Below are 23,168 nucleotides of genomic sequence, written 5' to 3' on the forward strand. Positions count from 1 at the left end.
TGGGTGATTAAGGTTGTGGTGAAGTTTCATCGAAATTGCGTGTGTAGTTTCTGAGAAGAAAGCAAAGACCTATTTTGGGGGGCAACCCCCTCCCCCCCCCCCATAGGCTTTGGGTACACCCCCAAAGGGGCAGATTTTTCTAATGCCGTGAACAAACTTTGGTACAGCATGGGTGGTGAAGGTTGTGGTCAGGTTTCATCGAAATAGTGTGTGTAGTTTCAGAGAAAAAAGCAAATTCCTATTTGGGGGGGTCAAACCTGGATCCACTTTGACCCCAGTAAACCCCCTTAGACCTGATTTTTTTTTATGCCGTGAACAAACTTTAGTCACTACACAACAAATATCATATGTGCCAAATTTGGTCGCAATCCCATCAGCAGTTTCGGAGAAGAAGTTTCAAGTGTTTACGGACTGCCGGACGGACAGACGGACGACGCACCATCGCATAAGCTCCCCTAAACTTCGTTTACAACTAAAATGGCCACCAGTCGGCCATCTTTAATCACATCGCGAAACAAAACGACGCAGAAATGTATACCATCATGTATTGTCTTTCTGCCAAGTATGACCAAAATCGGTCCATACATGTCCACGATATGTTTGCGGATGTACCCACACACGGATGGATGGATAGACGGACGAGACCCAATCCATAAGCCCCTGCTTCAGATTAAGTCCAAAGGGGGCTGGCTAATAATGGCTTACCTTCATGAAAGGCTTTATCCTTGGTCAGCCCAACTTCACCTCAGAGGGGTCTTTTGATTTGGCCTACTCAAAAAGCCTTGCCTTGGAAACACGATCGACTCTAACGGAATAATTAAAGTATATAATCAAAATATTATTTAGAATTTGAGGATCGGAGAATGTGGACAAATTAAGTGTCTAAATCTGGAGTGAAATCTGAAAATTTAAAGAACTTAGGATTATATTGTTACTAATATATATATATATACCTATTTACTTTTAAGCAAGCAAAGCTCTGATCCCTCCTATTTACACAAGAAAACGTGAAATTGTCAAAGCATTAAACAACTTTTTCTACTGTTTGGAGAATTATATCGAGTGAAGAAAGATTAAGGGATGTACCAAAATTAACCAGCTTCATTGAACTGGTTTCATCGAGTGCAACGAAAATAATCAACAAGAGGGATTGCCGCAAAGGCCGCTGCTGGGTTCTCCGTGGGGAATCTCCAGAGTTAGGAATGCAAAATAAATTAAATTAAAAGAATGAACGATTAACATAACAAGAGAATTAGAGTGAGTAAAGCAACAGATTAGGGTGAGGAAAGCAAAGGATTATTGTGAGTGAAGCAACTTTGAAAAAATTCCACTTTTTTTTTTTTGTCGGGAACGCATTTCCCCTTTAATGTGTGTGTGTGTATGTGCGTGTGTGTATTCTTGTGTATGTATTTATTTGTGTGTGTGTGTGTGTGTGTGTGTGTGTGTGTGCGTGTCCATACACGGTCATAAAGGTTTGTGGTCATAAAGCATAACATAACATTATTTTTAGCTCACTCCCTCACCATCCCCTTTGTTACTCCCCACCCCCTTCCTAGATTCCCTTTTCCAGCCCCCCCCCTTTCCCCTTTCCTTGCCCACTCCCTCTCTCCTCCTGTCCCCCCTTTCATTATTCTCGTCAGCAAAGTGACGGGTTGTATTTGCTAGTAAACAACACAAGGAAGCTTTCAGATAAGATCAAATGGGTGTAATGGGGTGCATAAAAATGGACAGATGGACCGAAGGACAATGCGCCATGGCACAAGCTCCCCAGAATATAGTTCCAGGCTTGCACAAAAATGTGATTGGAATTAATGAGTTGGTATACCAATTACGATGAAACTGAGGGGAACCTTTTCCACTCACCTTGCCATACATAGTCTTGAAGGTGAGCTTGAGGTTCTGGCGCTGCACATTAGAGCGATTGATGATAATGTCAATCAGGGACTGTTCATTTGTTCCTGTGAGGAATAGATTCAAGATGCACATCATGTAACCACTTAACTTGCCCAACACAATATTATGTACTTAAAAGATTCCATCAAGGAATGAAAGAGAAAGGTGTGCAAGATGGGAAGAGGAAACAATTATTCATACTACATTTATATTTAAAATGACAATTCCAATTAAACTGTTCCCAAATGGCACTGGAACCACCTTTAGAGGCCATTTTCCGCCGCAGAACAGGGGTTGGCCTTTTTCGGGCACCATGGTCCTCTTTTTGAAGCCCTTTTTTAAGCCATGGTCCATGGTCCCCTTTTTGAAGCAATGTTTTATGGCCGGATGCCCTTCCTGCCACCAATCCTATTAGTCGCCTCTTGCAACACACAAGGAATTACCAGTAAACTGGTACTCAATTTGCCGACCTCAGAAGGATGGCAGGCTGAGTCAACCCCCCTGGCATTAAATAAGCAATCAACTGGGATTCAAACCCAGGATCCTAGGATCCCAAGCCAGCACCCTAACGACTAACCCAACATCAGGCTCTTTTAAGCCCTGTGATTGGCAAGGACTTGGACCAATCCTTGCCGTGAACCATCCCCAACAGAACTTAACGGTTTCACCACGACACCACACTCAAAACACCTGAGGAAGAGAACTAGTTTGCGCTCAAAACGTCAGGTGATTAATGAATAATTTAAATTATTTTACTGCTCAGTGTGCTATCCTTTACAATATGAATCCTGAGCTGCAAATCTTTCGACATGTATGTATGTGTGTGTATATATATATATATATATATATATATATATATATACACACACACACACGTGGCAGCTTCTTGAAAATTCATTATATTAAATATAAGTAATTTACAGTTACTATGGCTAATTTGGTATGCAAAGTTATGTTGAACTTTCATAGCATTGCTGGAAGAATAAACGCATCACAGACAAGAAAAAACCACCTTTAGAGGCCATTTTTCCCCGCGAAGCGGGGGTTGGCCTTTTTTGGGCACCGTGGTTGTTGTTGTTTTTGTTGGTCCCCTTTTTGAAGCAATGTTTTACGGCCGGATGCCCTTCCTGCCGCCTGTTTTTGTTGGTCCCCTTTTTGAAGCAATGTTTTATGGCCGGATGCCCTTCCTGCCGCCAACCCTTTTTGTCGCCTTTTACGACAAGCAGGGAATTACCAGTGAACTGGTACTCAATTAGCCGACCTCGGAAGGATGACAGGCTGAGTCAACCCCCCTGGCGTTAATTCAGCGATCGACCGGGATTCGAACCCAGGATCCTAGGATCCTAAGCTGGCACCCCAGCCGCTAGCCCAACACCAGGCTATAAACCTGGCTATATCACAGACTATATCACAGACTATATCACAGGCTATATCACAGACAAGAAAGAACGGCCGAAATGGCTTTTCAGTTAGCAAAATCTGGTCATAATTAGAATTTGCCTCAACATTTGCCTCAAATGAAAAAACATTGCCTCAAACAGGGAACCATGATTGTCATGGGGCCCGCAAGGCTAACCCCTGCTCTGGCGGTGAAAATGGCCTTAAAACGATCATTCATATTCATTCATTCAGTTAGAAATATTCTTATTCAAAAAGGAAAGATCCACGGATGAGAATAGCTGCTTGTGAGGTCTCATCATCTTAATTATTGTCACCACACGATTCCCTCTCGCAGTTGTAAAGATTCTCAACATCTGACACAAGATGACTGCACACTATGGGTTAAAGACCACTCAGTGGTCAAAACATTAGACCTAAGCGCAGCTATACTAGCTGGCAGTCCCTCTATTTTTTTTTAAATAGATTTTTATTTTGCCACATTACACTGACATTCCAGATTTGACATCAATTCAATGAAAATATATTGTTACGAAATTGGTAGAGCAATATGTAGAGCAGAGTAGATCTGAGTAGGTAACATGCTTCGAGATGTCACGATAAGGAACACTTCCTGTAATAAGTCATGTGTAGGCGTTTGTCGGGTTAAGCTGTATGATTGTGAATCTACCAGGAGATTCGTGTGTTAGTTAGTGTAGGGAATAATGAGTAGAGCCCTTGTATGTCTCACCTTGTAGTCAAACCTTTGTCCATTTTGGCACTGCACACCACTTAAACATTAGTTAGGACCTTTAGTACAACACTAAATGATGCCTTCCCCCCTGACATGACTTCGGAAGAAATCAGGCTAGAACACCGCCACAATTGGCCGCCACCATTTACACCTCCGAGAGGCCTACCCGCCTCGCATAGCACGTGCTGTGACCAAGGAATAGGGACGAGAGTTGGAGTGACGCAGTGGGCATGACCTGAGCGAGCCGGCGAGTCGGTGGAGGCTCCGATTGGCAGAGCAGTACGCAAATGCTGACGTCATCGGCTAGAGATATTAACGAGGGCCGGACGCCATTTCGGGCAGTGGAGAGTTGAGCCGAGAGTGAGATGAGATCAGAGCCCCGACCTGAGTTGAGCAGGAGGAGTGAGGGAGTTGAGTGACATTCCTGGCGTAGTCGAGAGCAGCTGGATTCGCAGAGTTGGCAGTTGAGCCATAGGGAGTTGCTGAACGCCAGTTTGCCGAATGCCATTGGGCAGTCGAGTCGATATGAGGAGTTGTCTTCAGCAGCCCGGTAGAGTCGTTCAGAGATCCCGACCCGAGTTGGGCTGAGGTGTAGCCCAAGTGGAGCGGTGCTGGTGCTTTTCGAGCCTGGTGCACGGACCTCGTTGGCGGCGAGAGGATCGGAGCTTGGAGCGGGACCTCGTGGTGTGCGGTCGGGCCGGTGCTGGACAGCAGCGGAAGAAGACCACAAGACAAGCTAAGCCGAGCTCCGCGTGTACATTTTACAAGACGTGTTTCTTTCTTTAATTCATCTCCCTCGTCTCGTGTTTGATATCTGTTGTGTGCGGGATCCCGATTTAGCTACCTTATTTTATTATCGGCGTGTGTTTTTCCTGTCCTTGCCCTTTTCCTGAATAAACCCTTGCATTATTTTCTGTACATACCTGAACGCAGTTTACCGGGTGATTGATTTGATAGTTAAGGCTGTGGGGACTTGCGCTGCTTCCCTCCATTCCGCACGCTTAGGTGTCTTAGATTTTGGAATCCGCAATTGAGCTTCCGCCTCGGAGTTAGAGCCTCGTGATCGGCAGCCGCGATCGCCTGATATAAATTTCGGCGGTTGCGCGACAATATTACTGAGATATTATGTAAATGTAGGTCATTTGGGTGAGCATAGACACAGCAACAGGAATAGCATTAATATAGAAATTTTAAACTGAAAAGATTTAAAACTTTTTATAATCAGATGGTCAGTCAGAATCTCTCATGCAGGCTATTCCCGAGCAAGATACAAATGCAGCGTGTAGCGCTGCTACACAATCTCCTCAGACTCGCTCACTGTAGGGTTTGCTCGAAACTTACCTAGCCCTTTCATTGCTTTGCGCAGGATCTCAGCATCATTCTGGGCATTAAAGTTCACAGATGGCTTGATGGTTCCTTGCATTCCATCCAATGAGAGTCCAGCCAGCCCAGCCACAGGCAAGATGGGCTGGGGAGGAGAGGGAAAGGTAGTGAGAGCAGGAAGTCAGCCTCCAATCAGGAAAATTGTTCTTATACTTTTCGGCTCCTGTCTGGATTTTTTTTAATTTTATTTTAACAGAGTGAAGACTTGGACTAACTAAAACACAAAAGGGACCAGGACAATACAGAACTACAGCAACAGTGGAAAGGGGAGGAGGAGTAAAACACACCAACAGCAGGGTAGAGGAGCAAAACAGAGAGAAAGCTGTAGGAAGAAAGGACGTGGGGAAGAATGAGAGAAAAGGGAGGGGAAGAGGACACTGGGAGTGAATAAGCTGGATAAAGGTGCAAACTCCCCAATCACAGAAGTGGAATGAAAAACTGGGGAATTTATTTATTTTAACCCAAGGAGTATTGATAACTTCATTGGATAATAAACAACTTTATCAATTGAAAGATATTTACAATTAATCAAAAAGAATAGGTGCAAGTACACTAAATTTGGAAAAAAAGCATGAAAAAACCCTCGACTCTTCTTCAAAAAGTCAAAAAGTATCCACCAGTATGTGACAAAATAAAAATTTGCACCAATTTTTCTTTGTATAAATGAGCTGAGCTAAGCATCCTGGGCTAGCAGGATAGGCTAGAGCGGTGGTTCTTAACCTGGGTTCGAACCAGAGTCGGCGTCAGAACAAATCTAATCGGGGGGCATTAGGGTAACCGCGGGGGGGGGGGGGGGGACACAAACTGCCGTTCAAGAACTCAATCTATGATGTAAATGCTTGATAATAAGAGTTTGCCGTCAACAATCAACACACCAACCCAGTTACAATTATTTAAAAACATGCTGCAAAGTCTCACTCTTACTTACACTCTCACACTCACACTCACACTCACACTCACACTCACACTCACACTCACACACACACCACAAAATATAGCCTACGTGCAAGCCACGTCTCTGTCTCTCACTCTTTCACTATTTCACTCTTTCACTCTTTCACTCACTGCACTGTGCACGTCATTGGACCATCATTTGAAATCGACTATTTTTCTCCACTCTTACCGAATAAATGCAGACCGACCCAAAAATCATTCAACATTTTGCGTAATAATCATGAAAGCCAAGGCTGGCATCATAAAGTGAACAAGCGTTACGCCTCGGTCCCCCGTCGGGGAAGTGATGTGAGTTGACAAAGTGGAAGATGCAGAAAACATGCTATGATATGATATTTCACTCACAAGGTTCAGACATACATGGAGGCGGCCATCTTGGATTTTGACGTGGCGACCCAATTTTCAATACCGTTCTTCCTTATGCCTAGATACACCCACACACCAGATTAGAAGTTGGTACTTCGCTTATTTTTCAAGATATTCTGCTCACAAGGTTCAGACATACATGGCGGCGGCCATCTTGGATTTTGACGTGGCGACCCAATTTGCAATAGCGTTCTTCCTTGTGCCTAGATACACCCAAACACCAGATTAGAAGTTGGTACTTCGCTTATTTTTCAAGATATTTCGCTCACAAGGTTCAGACATACATGGCGGCGGCCATCTTGGATTTTGACGTGGTGGCCCAATTTTAAACAGCGTTCTTGCTTGTGCCTAGATACACCCACACACCAGATTAGAAGTTGGTACTTCGCTTATTTTTCGAGATATTTCGCTCACAAGGTTCAGACATACATGGCGGCGGCCATCTTGGATTTTGACGTGGCGACCCAATTTGCAATAGCGTTCTTCCTTGTGCCTAGATACACCCAAACACCAGATTAGAAGTTGGTACTTCGCTTATTTTTCAAGATATTTCACTCACAAGGTTGACATACATGGCGGCGGCCATCTTGGATTTTGACGTGGCGACCCAATTTTAAACAGCGTTCTTGCTTGTGCGTAGATACACCCACACACCAGATTCGAAGTTGGTACTTCACTTATTTTTCCGAGATATTTCGCTCACAAGGTTCAGACATATATATGGTGGCGGCCATCTTGGATTTTGACGTTGCGACCCAATTTTCAATCGAGTTCTTCTTTATGCCGAGATACACCCACACACCAAATTAGAAGTTGGTACTTCGCTTATTTTTCAAGATATTCATCTCACAAGGTTCAGACATACATGGCGGCGGCCATCCTGGATTTTGACGTGGCGACCCAATTTTCAACAGCGTTCTTCCTGATGCCGAGATACACCCACACACCAAATTATAAGTTGGTACGTCGCTTATTTTTCAAGATATTCATCTCACAAGGTTCAGACATACATGGCGGCGGCCATCTTGGATTTTGACGTGGCGACCCAATTTTAAACAGCGTTCTTGCTTGTGCCTAGATACACCCACACACCAGATTAGAATTTGGTACTTCGCTTATTTTTCAACATATTCAGCTCACAAGGTTCAGACATACATGGCATCAGACATACATGGCGGTGGCCATCTTGGATTTTGACGTGGGTTGCACCCACACACCAAATTCGAATGCAGTCCTTCGCTTATGCACGCACGCACGCACGCCCGCACGCACACACGCACGCACGGACACACGGACGGAGGGAAAAACCATAGTCCCCCTTTCGCTCCGCTGTGCGATGGGGGACAATTAAACGCATGGCTTACCTTCAGAAGAGTTTCAGGCTGCGAGTGTTGGTGCTGAACCTCCTAAGAATGGTGTCCTTCCACTCAGTTGTGCATTTTCGGGTTAAATCCCTCTCAAACGCTAGCTGAACCAACTGGGCCTTTCTTTTGTGGAGCATTGCGTGTCTGTGGTCCGAAAATACGTTTCTCAGAGTGGAGAATGAATTCTCGCACATTGCTGTGGAGGCGCCAAATGTTGAGGCATGTTTGAAAGCAGCCAGTACACTGGGCATTCCGATCAGATGTGTGTGGTACTCTGAGAGGATGTGCTGTATCGTCCAATCTCTCTCGATTGGCTGTGATTGTTTTTGTGAGCTGAAAAACTGTTTAGCAACTTCGTACTCTGTCTCAATTATAGGCGATCGTGACAGGTCCATAATATGCTTCACAGCCTTTACATCAAGAAATGTATCACTTTCTGGATTCAGTGCAACAAGTGCACCAGCCAAGTGTGAGTTCCGCTCGCTGAATCTGTGATCCATCTCTTCCCCCAAGCACTGAATCAATAGTGTTGTTGTACAGTCTCTGAAGTTCTGTTTTTTCGTCATCATCCCTGTGTCCTGTAGTTCCCATAACGACATACTCATCCATATTTGTGTTCGCTTTGCGTCTCCGTTTGGGGATCGCGGGTCTCAGTGATGCGCTGAAAGCCGTGGCCATGTCCCACACCTTATTAAACTCCTCGTCAATGAGCATACTACTTCCTCAAATGTGACCTGATACAAATATGACCAACAGGGTGTGTTTTTTCCTTTTCCTATTTTTGTTTTTATTTCATTTCATTTAGCGAAAAGATTTTCACTTTTAATATGATAAATATAAATTAATTAATAAAACGCAAAGTTTGGCGCCAAAGACTTGGCCTGTGGGTGGGGGGTGTGGGGGGCACAATCACTCATTTGAGGGGGGGCATGGCCCGTGAATGGCCCCCCATGACGCCGACCCTGGTTCGACGGAACCCCAGGGGTTCAGTGAGCCAGTCTCAGGGGTTCGGCGGAGGTCCTCCGAAACGCATTGCAATTTAAAAAAAATTTTTTTTAGTTTTGTATCAATTTTGAATCTATGTGTAATTACACTTATTATTACCTTCGCAAAAGCGGAAGGTTATGTTTTGATCGCTGTGTATTTATTTGTATGTCTGTGTGTGTGTATGTTAATCGCATAACTCAAAAAGTATTCAACCGAATTGCATGAAATTTGGTGGGATGATTGGTTATTATACGGGACACATTTGATTAGATTTTGGGAAACAGATTTGCTCAAATTCTGACTATTTTTAACTCGATCGTATTTCACTCAAAGTTATGAGCGACTGAAGAAGAAGATGTCCATACAGGACGTCATCACTATAACGCGATCTCCCGCGATCATTTCAACCTCAAAAAAAATTATAATTGCAGATTTGACAATAGATGAGGCATATTAACAAACGAATGAAACAGATTTGCTCAAATTCTGACTATTTTTAACTCGATCGTATTTCACTCAAAGTTATGCGCGACTGAAGAAGAAGATGTCCATCCAGGACGTCATCACTATAACGCAATCTCCCGCGATCATTTCAACCTCAAAAAAAATTATAATTGCAGATTTGTCAAGAGATGAGGCATATTAACAAACGAATGAAACAGATTTGCTCAAATTCTGACTATTTTTAACTCGATCGTATTTCACTCAAAGTTATGAGCGACTGAAGAAGAGGATGTCCATCCAAGACGTCATCACTATAACGCGATCTCCCGCAATCATTTCAACCTCAAATGAAATTCAAATTGCAGATTTGTCAATCGGGGAGGCATATTAACAGACGAATGAAACAGATTTGCTCAAATTCTGATTTTTAAAAATCGATCGCATTTCACATAAAGTTTCACATCGCATACACTCCCATGCCAAGTACAGAACAGTAGCTGCGGCGAAGGTATGCGCTCTACTGAGTGCCCGGATTCTAGTTTATATTATTATTATTTTGCTGTGTATGTTACGAACGAATGGAAATGTTATTTGTAATTGTATTCCAATCCCATTCATGGTTTCTCTGGTCTGTGTTTAAGATAAGTTGTTTCACACTGACTGTAGTAAGTTGAATCAATGAGCAACTTGCTAATTATTCTGTTGATGGTGCTTACTTGCTTACTTACTTACTGGATTTTGGACTTCGCAGATGTTCGGAAATTCCAGTGAATAGCCTCGATTAGCTTGCCATGTGCCGTGCGTCATTGGTTGCACCTTACTTTGTAGTTACTGATTAATTGAAAAGTTAGTTGGAAATGTTTGTGGATATGCAGGGCGGGTTCAGAGTTATATTAAAGTCAAAAGTGAATGGTGATTATAAAATATGATTGAATTACTCAGAAAATTAGGTGGAGGTGATATAACTCCTTTGGTCACAATTCAAAACGAACAATTCACAGTTTTCTATGTAATATTACAGACTTGGCATTTAATATGGAATATTTTTTTTGTGGGGGTGAACTTAATTTTCAAGATGTCTTAGAACCAAAAGTTCATTGGAATTATGTTGAAATTATTCTAGATTTTGTTAATGTGACCTTTAAAAGAAACAAAAACCACATTTGACATTTCGAAACAAATAAATTGATCCTTGAAGTGATGTAAACTGATATCGAACTCAATTCATGGACAGTACTGTGTTAAACTTCTGTACGTTTTCCAGAAGTATCTCTTTATTTTGCACATTAGCCAAAAATCTTTTAAACAAAAACAAAAGTTAAATTACGACTGGGATTACGGACAGTAAAATTACAGTTCAGTACTTCGTGTAACCCCCACGAGCATTCAGGAGAGCACGTACACGTTGAGGCATGCTGTTCACGAGATTTGCCAAGGTTTGGATGGGAATCGCTTGCCATGCAGTGACAATAGCCTGCTGCAATTCACGCACAGAGGTCGGCTGCTGGTCCAAGTGGTCGATTTGACGCGTTAATTCTGCCCACAAGTTCTCTATCGGATTCATATACGGGGACATGGCAGGCCACTCCATATGCTCTACACCACAGGCAGCAAGAAAGTGTTGGATCATGCGAGCATGATGAGGCCGTGCATTGTCATCTTGGAAGACAAAGTTTCCTCGAAAGACTGCACGAGCAAATGGAAGCAATGTTTCTTCCAGAATGGCCCTGTACTTGAACTGGTTCAGGTTTCCATTCAGAACAACCAGGTCAGTTTTGCCCCCTGCATGAAAAGCAGCCCAAACGGTCACCCCACCACCTCCAGCTTGGACTCTTGGCACTATACAATCTTTGTTGTCGGCTTCATGCACTTGTCTGCGCACTCGGACGCGGCCATCTTGACGATAGACCAGAAATCTAGACTCGTCACTGAAGATCACGTGATTCCAGTGTCCTGGCTGCCATCGACGGTGCTCTCTGGTCCACTGCAATCGGCGCTGGCGGTGTTGTCTGGTCCTGCGTGGCTTTCTCAGGGGACGCCTTGCATGATCGCCTGCTTGAACCAGTCGTTGGTTGACTAGCCTTCTGTATACAGGTACATTTGTCAGTTGCTGCCACTCAGCCCTAAGCCGATTAACTGACTTGGTACGGCCATTGCGGACTAACCGGTGCAGCTGGCGATCATCCCTCCTTGTGGTTCTGTGGGGACGTCCTGGCCTCGGTATTGGAGTAGGGACACCCCTCTGAGCATTTCGTTTCAGGATCTTTGACACCTGACCTTGAGTGATGCCATACTGCCGAGCAATAGCACGCTGTTTCATGCCGTAATTTCGTAAAGCCACCACTCCATGACAACAGCACTGTCGAGTTGACGGACCATCTCCAGAGGAAGCGGCAATAACTTTTGGAGTCGTCCAGCAGTTGTTTTCCACTAATACAGAACGCAACAACCCTTGTATACCCGACTGTGAAGCCAATCATCAAATGCACCTGTCCGTACATTTTGCCACGCCACCTGTGATATAATCCTGTTGTTGACTTCTTGCTGCGACAGACAATCAGTGACATGGTTCTTTTAACAAATAAATCACCAAAGTGTAAAATAAACTCACCAGATTGAAATAATATTGAGTTAAGAAAGTAAACCCAAGTCAAGAAAAAAAATATATTCCATATTAAATGCCAAGTCTGTATAATGGGATTTGAGGTGACAGAGTTGAGTCGATAATAAATCCTGTCATCGTAACTATAAGTTATTGTTTTCTTCGTTAAAATTTCTCAGTTTTCAGAGGGGTACTGATTATATTTAAGCATGTTTCTTTTTTCATTTTTGTCATATAATTATTTTCACGAACTCAATTAAGGTCAGTTTGTTACTTTTTTTTTTGTTACTTTTTTGTTGTTTGTTACTTGTTTACTTTTTTGTTACTTTTTTTTTTTTTGCAGCATACAACAACAACAACAACAACATGCATTATAAGGCCATTTTCCCTGCTAGAGCGGGGGTTAACCTTGCGGTCCCCATGACAATCTTCTCCATTTTGCCCTATTTTCTGCATCTCTCCTTGTTAACCCCCTTGCCCGCATTTCTTCTTCCACCATCTTTAGCCAAGTCTTTCTCGGTCTTCCCCGTCCTCTACCTCCTTCTACATTAATTTCCATCACTCTTCTCAACCAGTCACTTTCATCCTTCCTCAACAGATGACCAAACCATCTCAACCTGTTCCTCTTCACAGCATCAATCACAGGCAATATTCCCATCATCTTTCGCAATTCATCATTTGTCTTCCTCTCTCTCAACGATACACCGCACATCCATCCAACAATTCGCATTTCCACCCTTTCCAGCCTTCGTTGCTGCTCTACGTTCATTACCCATGTCTCGCTCCCATAAATCATAACACTTCTCACACATGCAGCATACACCTTTCCCTTCAGCTTCAGCGACACTCTCCTCCTCATCAGCACGCCACTCAGTTCCTGAAACTTCTTCCATGCACATCTCACTCGAGCAACCGTTGCCGAGTCTGATCCACCTTCTCCATTCAGCATGTCTCCGAGGTAGTAAAATGTTTTCACACCTTCCAGCTTCACGCCGTCTCCAAGATCCAACTCAACATTTCCTCCATCTGCAGCTCCCTCTGTGCACACCTTACATTTGAATGTAGCTGCCACACTGGTAAATGACCCTCTCAGACCACTACATTTTTGATGAACCCACTCAGCGCACATTGTACATTGAATAGAGTTCACTCCGACACCCTTCCTGCACACAGCACACGGCCACTTCCCAGTTCTTTCCACCTCACCACATGCTTTACCACTTGCCATCACCTTCGTCTTTCCGATATTCACCTTCAGACCTTTTGTCTCCATACATTCCTTCCACTTGTTCATCTTTTCCTTCAGTCCATCCATACTTTCTGCAATCAACACCAGATAATCTGCATACACCAACTCCCACGGTAAACCCTCCTTTACGTTCTGAGCCAGCACCTCCATCACAGCTACAAATAGTAGTGGACTTAGTACCGACCCCTGATGCACTCCCACCTTCACCTCAAACTCACCACTGTTCCCGTCCTTCGTCCTTACAGCTGTGCGCGCTCTTTTGTATATTGCCATCACTACTCTGATCAACCATTCCTCCACTCCTAACTTCCTCAATGCCCATGTCAATACTTTGCGTGGAACCCTATCGAATGCTTTCTCCAGATCAACAAACCCAAAAAACAACTTCTTCCTCTTCTCCATGTACTTCTCCTGCAACTGCCTCACAATGAAAAGCGCGTCTGTCGTTCCTCTTCCTGGCAAAAATCCAAACTGCATTTCGCCGATCTTCACTTTCTTCCTTATCCTCCTCTCCAACACCCTTTCCAATACCTTCATTCCATGCTCCAATCACTTTATCGCTCGGTACGAGTCACACTCCAGAGGGTCACCTTTCCCCTTGTTTTGAGGGACGAGGGTACTCAGTTCCCAATCCACTGGAATGCGGCCTTATTTCACCACCAGATTACAGATCTCTGTCATTTTCTTCACACCCCAACTTCCTGCTGCCTTCAACATATCTCCCACAACTCCCGTCGGCCCTCCCGCTTTTCCACTCTTCATTGCTTTTATCGCTTCCTCAACTTCCTTCTCAGTTATCTTCTCTGCCGGTCCTAAAACTGGGTTACTCTCTATGTTGCCATCCCATGCATTCTCTGTATTCAACAGCATTTCCATATATCTTTTCCATCTTCCTTTAATTCCATCTGGGTCGACAACGATTTGTCCCACTTCATCCTTCAAGCAACTCACCCCCATCACATCACACCTCTCTTTCGCTATGTGCTTTGCAATCCTGAATACTGCTTTCTGACCCTTTTCCGAATCCAAGCGTTCTCCGAACATTTTCCTACATGCCTCCTGCGCCTTTGCTACCTCTTTCTTTGCAGCCTTCCTGGCTGCCTTATAACTTTCATGCTCTGCTGTTTCTGCTCCCGTACCCTTCGCCTTCTGCCACTCCTTGAACTTCTTCCTCTTCTCGTCAATCCTCTTTCCAACTTCATCATCCCACCACCATGTTTCCGAGTGCCTCAGTGGTCCTTTTGTCCATCCACATACCTCACCAACGGCTCCCAACAGACTAGCTTTCATTGACATCCAACCACTTTCAAGCTCAACCACATCATCCTCTACCCTACTCAGCCTCTCTTTTAATGCCTCCCTTACTGTCACCTCTTTCAACCTCCGCACCTTCATTCTTGGTTGGTACTTCACCCGCCGAGCTCTCCTGGCACCTTTCACCCTTATGTCGCAGACAACCAAGTGGTGCTGTGAAACAGCCTCCTCCCCCGGGATCACCTTTGTGTCCCGGAGGTGCCCCCTATCTCGCCTACGCACCATCAGGTAGTCAACGGTTGTCGTCGACCCACCTGACGTGTATGTAACAAGCTTATTATCCTCTTTCTGGGACTGAGTATTACAAATCAACAAATCAGCTCCATCAGCAAACTCCAAAATCCTTTCACCTTCTCCATTTCTCACACCATATCCGTAACCCCCATGAACTCCCTCAAAACCATCCATACTCCTTCCCACATGTCCATTCAGGTCTCCTCCCACCACAACAACTTCCACATCTTTCACGTTTTCCATCAGCTTCTCTATCGCACACCAGAACTTGTCCTCTTCATCGCTTCGACCAACCTGCGGAGCATATCCCGAGATGACGTTCACCAAGAGCTTTCCAATCATCATATCCATAACCGTTGCAGCATGTCGAGCAAAAAAAGGAAGTGGTCGGAGGATTACGTGCGGTACGCGTTCACGTGTTTGACGGAACGGGATGGAAGTCAGCGTCCTCAATGCATGCTTTGCAATGTCGAGTTGAGCAACTCCAGCCGAGAACCGCAAAACTACGGGAACACTTCAAAAAACTGCACGGCGAGGGGCAGTACAAAGACGCAACGCTGGATGAATTCAAACTGAAGAGAGTCCGATTCGACACAAGTGCTACCTTGCCCACTCGCGGCTTCGTTCCAATTGACAAACTGATCCTCACCGCGTCGTATGAAGTTGCGTACCTGATCACAAAGCAGGGCAAATCGCACACCGTTGGCGAGACACTCATCAAACCGGCCACGTTGAAGATGGCCAACATCATGCTGGGAAAAGCTGCTGAAAACAAGTCGTCTCTCGTTCCACTCTCAAATGACACCATCAGATGCAGAATCGATGACATGAACGACGACATCCTCGCCCAGGTCTTTGCAGATTTAGTCGCGAGCCTGACGAAATTCAGCCTTCAACTCGACGAGACCACCGACGTTTCGAATTTGAGCCAGCTCATCTTATTTGTGCGTTATGTCAAAGGAGACGAGATCAAGGAAGACTTTCTGTTCTGCAAGCCTCTCACAACAACGACGAATGCAGCTGACGTGAAGAAGCTTGTGGACGACTTCTTCAGAAGCAACGGCCTCTCGTGGAACATGGTGTCTGCAGGTTGCTCGGACGAAGCTCCAGCCATGCTGGGATGCAACTCCGGTTTTGGAGCGCTGGTGAAGGCCGAAGCACCACACATCATCGTCACGCACTGCGTCCTGCACAGACACGCGCTGGCATCAAAAACCCTGCCTCCAAAACTGGCCAATGTTCTGAAAATCGTCGTTGAAACTGTGAATTACGTGCGAATCCGTGCTCTGAATCATCGCATCTTCAAAGAGCTGTGCAATGAAATTGGCTCTGAATTCGAAGTCCTTCTCTACCACTCTAACGTTCGACGGTTATCACGAGGTAAGGTAGTGAGCCGTGTTTTTGCCTTGCGTATAGAATTAGCCCTGTTTTTGCGAGAACACCAGAATTGCCATGCAACGCACTTCCAAGAGTCAGAGTTCATCCTCGCCTTAGCATACTTGGCTGACATCTTCGACGCACTCAATCATCTCAATTGCCAGATGCAGGGCGGTGGAGTGAATGTCATCGAATCTGAAGAAAAGTTAAGCGCTTTCCAAAAGAAGTTACCGTTGTGGAGGCGGCGAACAGAGAACGACAACTTCACAAACTTTTCACTACTGGACTAGTGCGTGAGCGGGATCGAAGATAAGTTTGAAGTTGGAGGCACTGCTGTACCGGGGGAGCTGAAGCAGGTGATTGCCACGCACTTGGATGAGCTGGGAAAGTCATTCGATGGCTACTTCCCCGACTAAGAGCAATACCCAGCATGGGTGCGGCAGCCATTTACTTTCGACGTTGCAACGGCAGATGTCAACGACCAATACCTCGAAGACCTCATCAAACTTCAGCAGAGCCAGACTCAACAACAACTCTTCGGCACAACAACGCTCTCAACGTTTTGGTGCCGCCAAATGGAAGGGTATCCTCACATCGCTAAAATTGCCCTTGAGATCCTCACGCCGTTCGTTACAACGTATCTCTGCAAGCATGCGTTTTTGAAACTGGTGGACATTAAAACAAAGAAAAGGAGCAGGCTTGCATGCGAAAATGATTTGAGGGTGGCCCTTACCAAAACAAAACCACACATTTCCCATATCGCCTCCCGAAAAGAAGAACAGAAAACGCATTAAGATGCAATTCTTCTTAATTTTTTTTGTCAAATTTGAGGGGTTCCGCAAGTGTTCGGTGGGTTTCGTTAGGGTTCGGTGCCTTTAAAAAGGTTAAGAACCACTGGGCTAGAGGTATGTAAACTTGCCCCTGAGCTGTGTAGCCTGGGTTCAAATGTCGACCCAGCTATAAGCCTTCATGCTAATGTTTTACATGCAGGGCGACGCATCATTATGTGCGTCGTCTCTCGGATGGACGTTAAATTGGGGGTCCCATCTGCCTGCATTAGTTGGTGGACATTCAAGATCCCATGCGGTCCTTCACGTAGAGTCGGCGATCTATCACCAGTAGGCATCCTGGCAAAATTCCAGATTTCTGCACACTTAGTCAAGTATCCTGTGTCAGGTGGTAATTCATCCAAGATTGTAACCCGAGCCAAGGAACTGATTCAGCAGAACTGACACTTTGTGCAGAGTATGGTGCATGATGATCATGATGATGATGATGAAGGCACTTTCATAAAGGTGAATATTACAAAAAGCAGGTTTAATTATCATATTCAATTTTTACAAAACCCGAATAAAACATCCATATAATAAAACACGACTGTCTGTCTATCCGTCCATCCATCCATCCATCCATCCCCAAACTACTCCTCAGTTTTGGGTTAGCCCCACCAAACTTTCTGTGGAATGGTTTGGGGTCCCCAGCAGGTGTCCTAAGGTGGTTGGAAAGTTTCATAAATTTCTCAATACAATTATGATTCTGAGTTTCCACCCATGCGAAACTGCTCTCTTTCCAGATGTAAACACATTCACAGGTTCGGCATTCACGGTTTCGCCATTTGCTGCATATATTTTCTGAGCTGTCCCAATTGTCACACGAAATTATCTTCGCAACATTGCCAAGGTGTTGTCAAAGTAGAACTAATTCATGGTTTTGTTTTGAGCCAAAAATAAATGAGGGTAGAAAAGATTGTGGGTATAGCTAAGACTAAACTATGAGGAGCGGCTGAAGGAGACAGGACTTTATACATGAGAAAGGAGGTGATTATGAAGGGATATGATAGAGATGTTTAAGATAACGAAGAGAAGAGACAAAATAAATGCAGAAGGTGTTTTCAGCACAATGGACAGTGACAGGACCAGAAGCCTTAGCCTTGAAAATAAAAAAAGGAGGAAAGTTAAAGGGCTGGCCTGATGGCCTAGATCTAGATGTGGGCACTTGCCTTCAAGCTCTGAGAAATACTAACAGCAATGAATTTCACAAAATAAAGAAAAATGATGGGTGATTGGGAACAGGGAGTGGTGGGGGTAAAGTGGGGGGAGGGGTGAAAGATTGGTAAACTGGTGCTATTAAATTAGTGAGTTATTTTCTTATTTCCCTTGATATGTGAGTACGAGAAGATTTTCTGTCTGTCTCTCAAAAATACATCAGGTTTTTTGTTCTGAGCAAGTAATAGACAGCGTACTCAAATATTGACCATTGTAACATTATAATTCTGTGAGAGAGTACGATTGGTACATCTGTAAGATAGATAAACATGTCATTATCAATGGTGAAAGCAGAACCAATTACATGTTGGGAATGGATGCGAGTTGAAGTTTATTACAACTTACTGTATGTCACAACAATAAAACACCTGCAATTGTTGAAGTTGCAATGCTGTAAAAAGGCATGGGTATAAGGAATTTACAACTTCGCATACCTGAGGAGCTGTTGCAGGGGCCACAGCCGGAGGTGGTGGATGAGATGGAGTAGAGGCCAGAGCTGGAGTTGGATAAGTTCCAGAAGCTTGTGTGGGATAAGCCCCAGGGGCTGGTGCTGGATATGTCCCAGGTGCAGGTGCTGGATAGGGCCCAGGGGTTGGTCCTGGATAGGGCCCTTGTGCTCCATGAGGAGGAACTGGACCTGCAGTGCACAAGCACAAGAAGAATAAACAAAAATAAGATACTGTTTTTAAGTCCTGTGAAGTGTTGCACTGCTCGGTTGAAGATTCAGATACAGTGCCTTCAGAAAGTAGTCACACCCCTTGACTTTTTTCACATTTTGTTGTGTTATAACCTGAATTTAAAATGGATTAAATTGACATTTTTTGTCACTGATCTACACATAATTCCCCATAATATCAAAGTGGAATTATATTTTTAGAAACTTTAACAAATAATTAAAAATGAAACACAGAAATATCTAATTTACACAAATATTCAAACTCCTGGGTCAATACTTCGTAGAAGCACTTTTGGCAACAATTACAACTTCGAGTCTTCATAGGTATGTCTGTATCAGCTTTGCACATCTGGATTTGGTGAGTTCCTCCCATTCTTCCTTGAAGATTTGCTTCAGCTGTACCGAGTTAAATCGTGAGCGTCAGTCGACAAACAGCAATCTTCAAGTCTTTCGACAGATTCTCAATGGGATTCAAGTCTGGGCTTTGGCTGGGCCACTCAATGAGTTTCATGTTCTTGTTCTGAAGCCATTCCAGTGTTACTTTGGCAGTATGCTTGTGGTCCTTGGCCTGTTGGAACTTAAATCTTCGCCACAGGGCAAGGAATTTTGCACTCTGAATCAGGTTCTCCTCAAAGATTTGCCTGTATTTGGCTCCATTCATTGTTCCCTCTATCCTCACAAGTCTCCCAGTCCTTCCCACTGAAAAGCATCCCCATAGCATGATGCTGCCACCACAATGCTTCACGGCAGGGTTGGTGTTAGACGGGCGATGAGGTGTGCTTGGTTTCCCCAAGATGTAGCACTTTGCATTCAGGGCAAAGAATTAAATTTTCGTCTCATCAGACCACAGAATATTTTGCCTCATGCTCTCAGAATCTTTCATGTGCCTTTTCACAAACTCCAGGTATGCTGTCATGTGCCTTTTTCTCAGGAGTGGCTTCCATCTGGCCACTCTCTCATAAAGAGTAGATTTGTGAAGTGCTGCAGAGACTGGTGTCCCTCCGGCAGGTTCTCCCAGGGGTCGAAATTATCGACGGCATCGACGGCAAAAGCCGGCGTGCCCAAGCTAATTGCCGTGCTGCCCCCGAACTTTTCATGATCACTACGGCAGAGAGTTGCAGTGCCCTTTTTCTTCAGTTGCTGCTGTGCCCTTTTTGTCAATAAAGCATAATAATAGAGACCAAAGTATGAATAAAGTAATGATGAAAACAACAAACTGACTTCGTCGGCTTTCGTTTTCTCAGTGCATGTCGGAACATTAGCGTAGTAAGCATATACATTGTCTAGGTGGAAGAACATGGAACAACTTACGGACATAATTGATGAGCATGTGCTTAAACCAACAAAAGCATGTGGAACCAGATGGATTGGTCACCGACTGCTTGCTGTAAAGGCTTTGGACAGGGATTACAAGACCCTCCGTATGCTTTTTGACGACCTGGGCTCTGGTGAGAGAGAAGATACAACTGCAACGGTGTCTGCCACCATAAAGGGGCGCATCAAAGACTTGAAAACCCATAAATTTGCATTGTATCTGGCAGTGTATCAGGACTTGTTGCAAGAACTTTCAGTTCTGTCGAATAGATTCCAGGCAGAGGACATCCCCATCACCTCTGTGAGAGCCAGTGTTGAGGTTGCTGCTCTTGCCCTGAAGGCACAACTGGAAACTCCAGGCACTCATGTACAGAAGTTTGAGAGGGAAGTGCAGGAAGCCAACACTGACTCTGACACTGAGGATGGGGACAATCAGACCAAGAGGCTGAAGTACAGGGATCTGGAGCTTTATGGTCCTAGAGTACCATCTGTTGAGGAGTTTCAGGCTGGACCCTTGAAAACTGTAGTTGACAAAGTGATCGATTGTTTGGACAAGAGATTTAACGAGTTCTATGAGAATGAGGTCCTGATTGCATTTGAGGTGTTTGACCCCAGCAACATGCCAAAGGGCAAGGACACCCTTGCTGCCTATGGCAATGCCAAAGTCACTGACCTTAGCAATCACTTTCAGCAAATCATTGAAAGAAATGGTTGTGATCCAAGTCAAATACAAAGAGAATGGCTGTCCTTGAAGCTTGACATCAGCAGAAATCATGGCGAGGAGTCCAATTTCCTAGGTCTATGGAAGACCATTCTGACAGAAAAGGGCCACAAATACCCTAATATACTTCATCTGGTGCAGATCTGCCTTGTGTGCCCAGTGGCCACATCACATGTAGAGAGGCAGTTCTCAGCAGTGAAGCATATTCTTGGGGATTGGAGGCTAAAACTGGGGTTGGGTATGCAGGAACACTTTCTGCGCATCAGCACAGAAGGGCCCGACCCCGACGACTTTGATCCTACATGTAGCGTTGCCAGGTGGCATTCAATGAGTGCATTTGGACGTAGGCCTGATACTACACCCCTCTCCCCCAAGGGTGATTGAATTGTAATCATGTATACCTGACTCAAGACTGAGTCAGTATTGAGTAAAGATGATGTCTGATGATGATGATGATGAAAAAAGTTCAACTCTGTCAAACAAAAGTTAAACTTTGTTACATGGACATGATGACAATGCAGTTCTGACTGAGTTGAGTTGAGTTTTGAGAGAAATCAAATCTGAAACTGTTATTGAGATTCAAATTCTAAAAATACATTATTAAAAAGTTTAAGTTGATTTACTTGTTCTGTCAAACAAAGGTTAAACTTTGTTACATGGCCATGATGACAATGCAGTTCTGAGTTGAGTTGAGTTTTCTGAAACTGTTTATATTCTAAAAATACATTATTAAAAAGTTTAAGTTGATTTACTTGTTCTGTCAGTAACATTTCCCTGCCTGTTTAAGTTACCGACACACTTTGCCTTTGCGCCCACAAGAATAATTCTAGATTGCCTTGGTGCCCCCCAAACCCAAAAGAAAATGCCTTGGTGCCCCCCAAACCCAAAAGAAAATGCCTTGGTGCCCCAAAAAATTTGTGAAGTCATCAAAGGCAAACATTGCTGTGCCCTCCCTACAGAGTAATTCGACCCCTGTTCTCCCATTTCAGTCAAGGAACTCTGTAGTTCTCTCAGTGGTCATTGGGTTCTTGTTCACCTCCCTGACCAAGGTGCCTCTTGCCCAGTTGCTTAGTTTGGTCAGATGGCCAGCTCTAGGAAGAATCTGGGTATTTCCATATTCTTTACATTTCCTAAAGATGAAGCTCACTGTGCTATTGGGAGTTTTCAACACGATAAATTGTTTTATAGCCTTCCCCAGATCTAGGCCTCCTCACAATTCTATCTCGGATTTATATGGACAGTTCCTTGGACTCTATGGTCGAGTTTCTGCTCTGACATGCACTGGCAACTGTATATTGAAATACCTGGAGTTCCATAATGCAGTCTTTGGCCCCGTCTCGTTTCTCATACTGCCATAACCTGATGTCCTGAATAACTTTAAATATCGTCTTTGTATACGACTCCACGCTATGCTACACTGTAACCCATCCCAACAAAAGGGCAGCAGCAAGCACTCTCTCCTGGCATGGGAAGGACCAAATTGTCTGACAAATGGAATATGTTGCTAAATTTGATCATATTTCATACTCTCACCATTTCTCTAAAGAAGGGTCATCTCATAAACCCATAGATGCATTTCTGCAATCAACTCCTTCCTTGTTAAACCTCCAAAATTCAGTCTTAATGCTCATTTACATTCCTCCTTATTTCTCCCATTTGTGGAACCTGTCAATTCCAATCATTTTGGGAGCTTTAAATTCTGTGGAATTAAAAGCTCTCAAAATCATTGAAATCTCATAATGAGGGGGAAGCACAATGGCTGTTGCTTCACATCACAGGCAGGTTGGTGGTCTCCCTGTCTCCAGCAGCACCTCTTCTCCAATAAGGCTCCCTCTGCTCTTTCAGTCCTCCGACCCTCCCTATCTATTTATTTCAGGGTGCAAGCGTTTTCCCAGTGACCCCTCTTGGTTAAACATACAAAATCCAGGCTGACTGAACACCTCAACTCTTTTATTCCTTTATTCTCCCATCTGTAGAACCACGTTCCAAAGGCTGTTCTGTCTCACTCTTCCCTCCCTCCAATAATACAGTGATTGTGCCAAATTTGACAAAAGCATGGAAATTTGCAGACATGTTCTTCAAGATATCGGGATTCCTATAAGACTATGTGTACC

General features: G+C 44.3%; 1 protein-coding gene across 2 annotated transcripts in view; it reads right to left on the minus strand.

Annotated features, from left to right (window-relative positions):
* The window catches only part of ANXA7 (annexin A7), a 173,003-nt gene that overhangs the window by 97,281 nt on the left and 52,554 nt on the right, over window positions 1-23,168 (minus strand). For both annotated transcript variants that reach the window (XR_013623204.1, XM_068113594.2), the window contains exons 5-7: window positions 18,778-18,980; window positions 5,366-5,492; window positions 1,864-1,958 (exon numbers count right to left, since the gene is read on the minus strand). Coding sequence is in view for 1 of the 2 variants with exons in the window: in XM_068113594.2 (XP_067969695.1) it covers window positions 1,864-1,958; window positions 5,366-5,492; window positions 18,778-18,980 (425 nt within the window). In the remaining variant the exon portion in view is untranslated. The remainder of the gene's footprint in view (window positions 1-1,863; window positions 1,959-5,365; window positions 5,493-18,777; window positions 18,981-23,168) is intronic.

This window comes from Myxine glutinosa, chromosome 4 (genome assembly GCF_964187855.1).
Source record: "Myxine glutinosa chromosome 4, kmMyxGlut1.1, whole genome shotgun sequence".
Lineage (NCBI taxonomy): Eukaryota > Metazoa > Chordata > Myxini > Myxiniformes > Myxinidae > Myxine > Myxine glutinosa.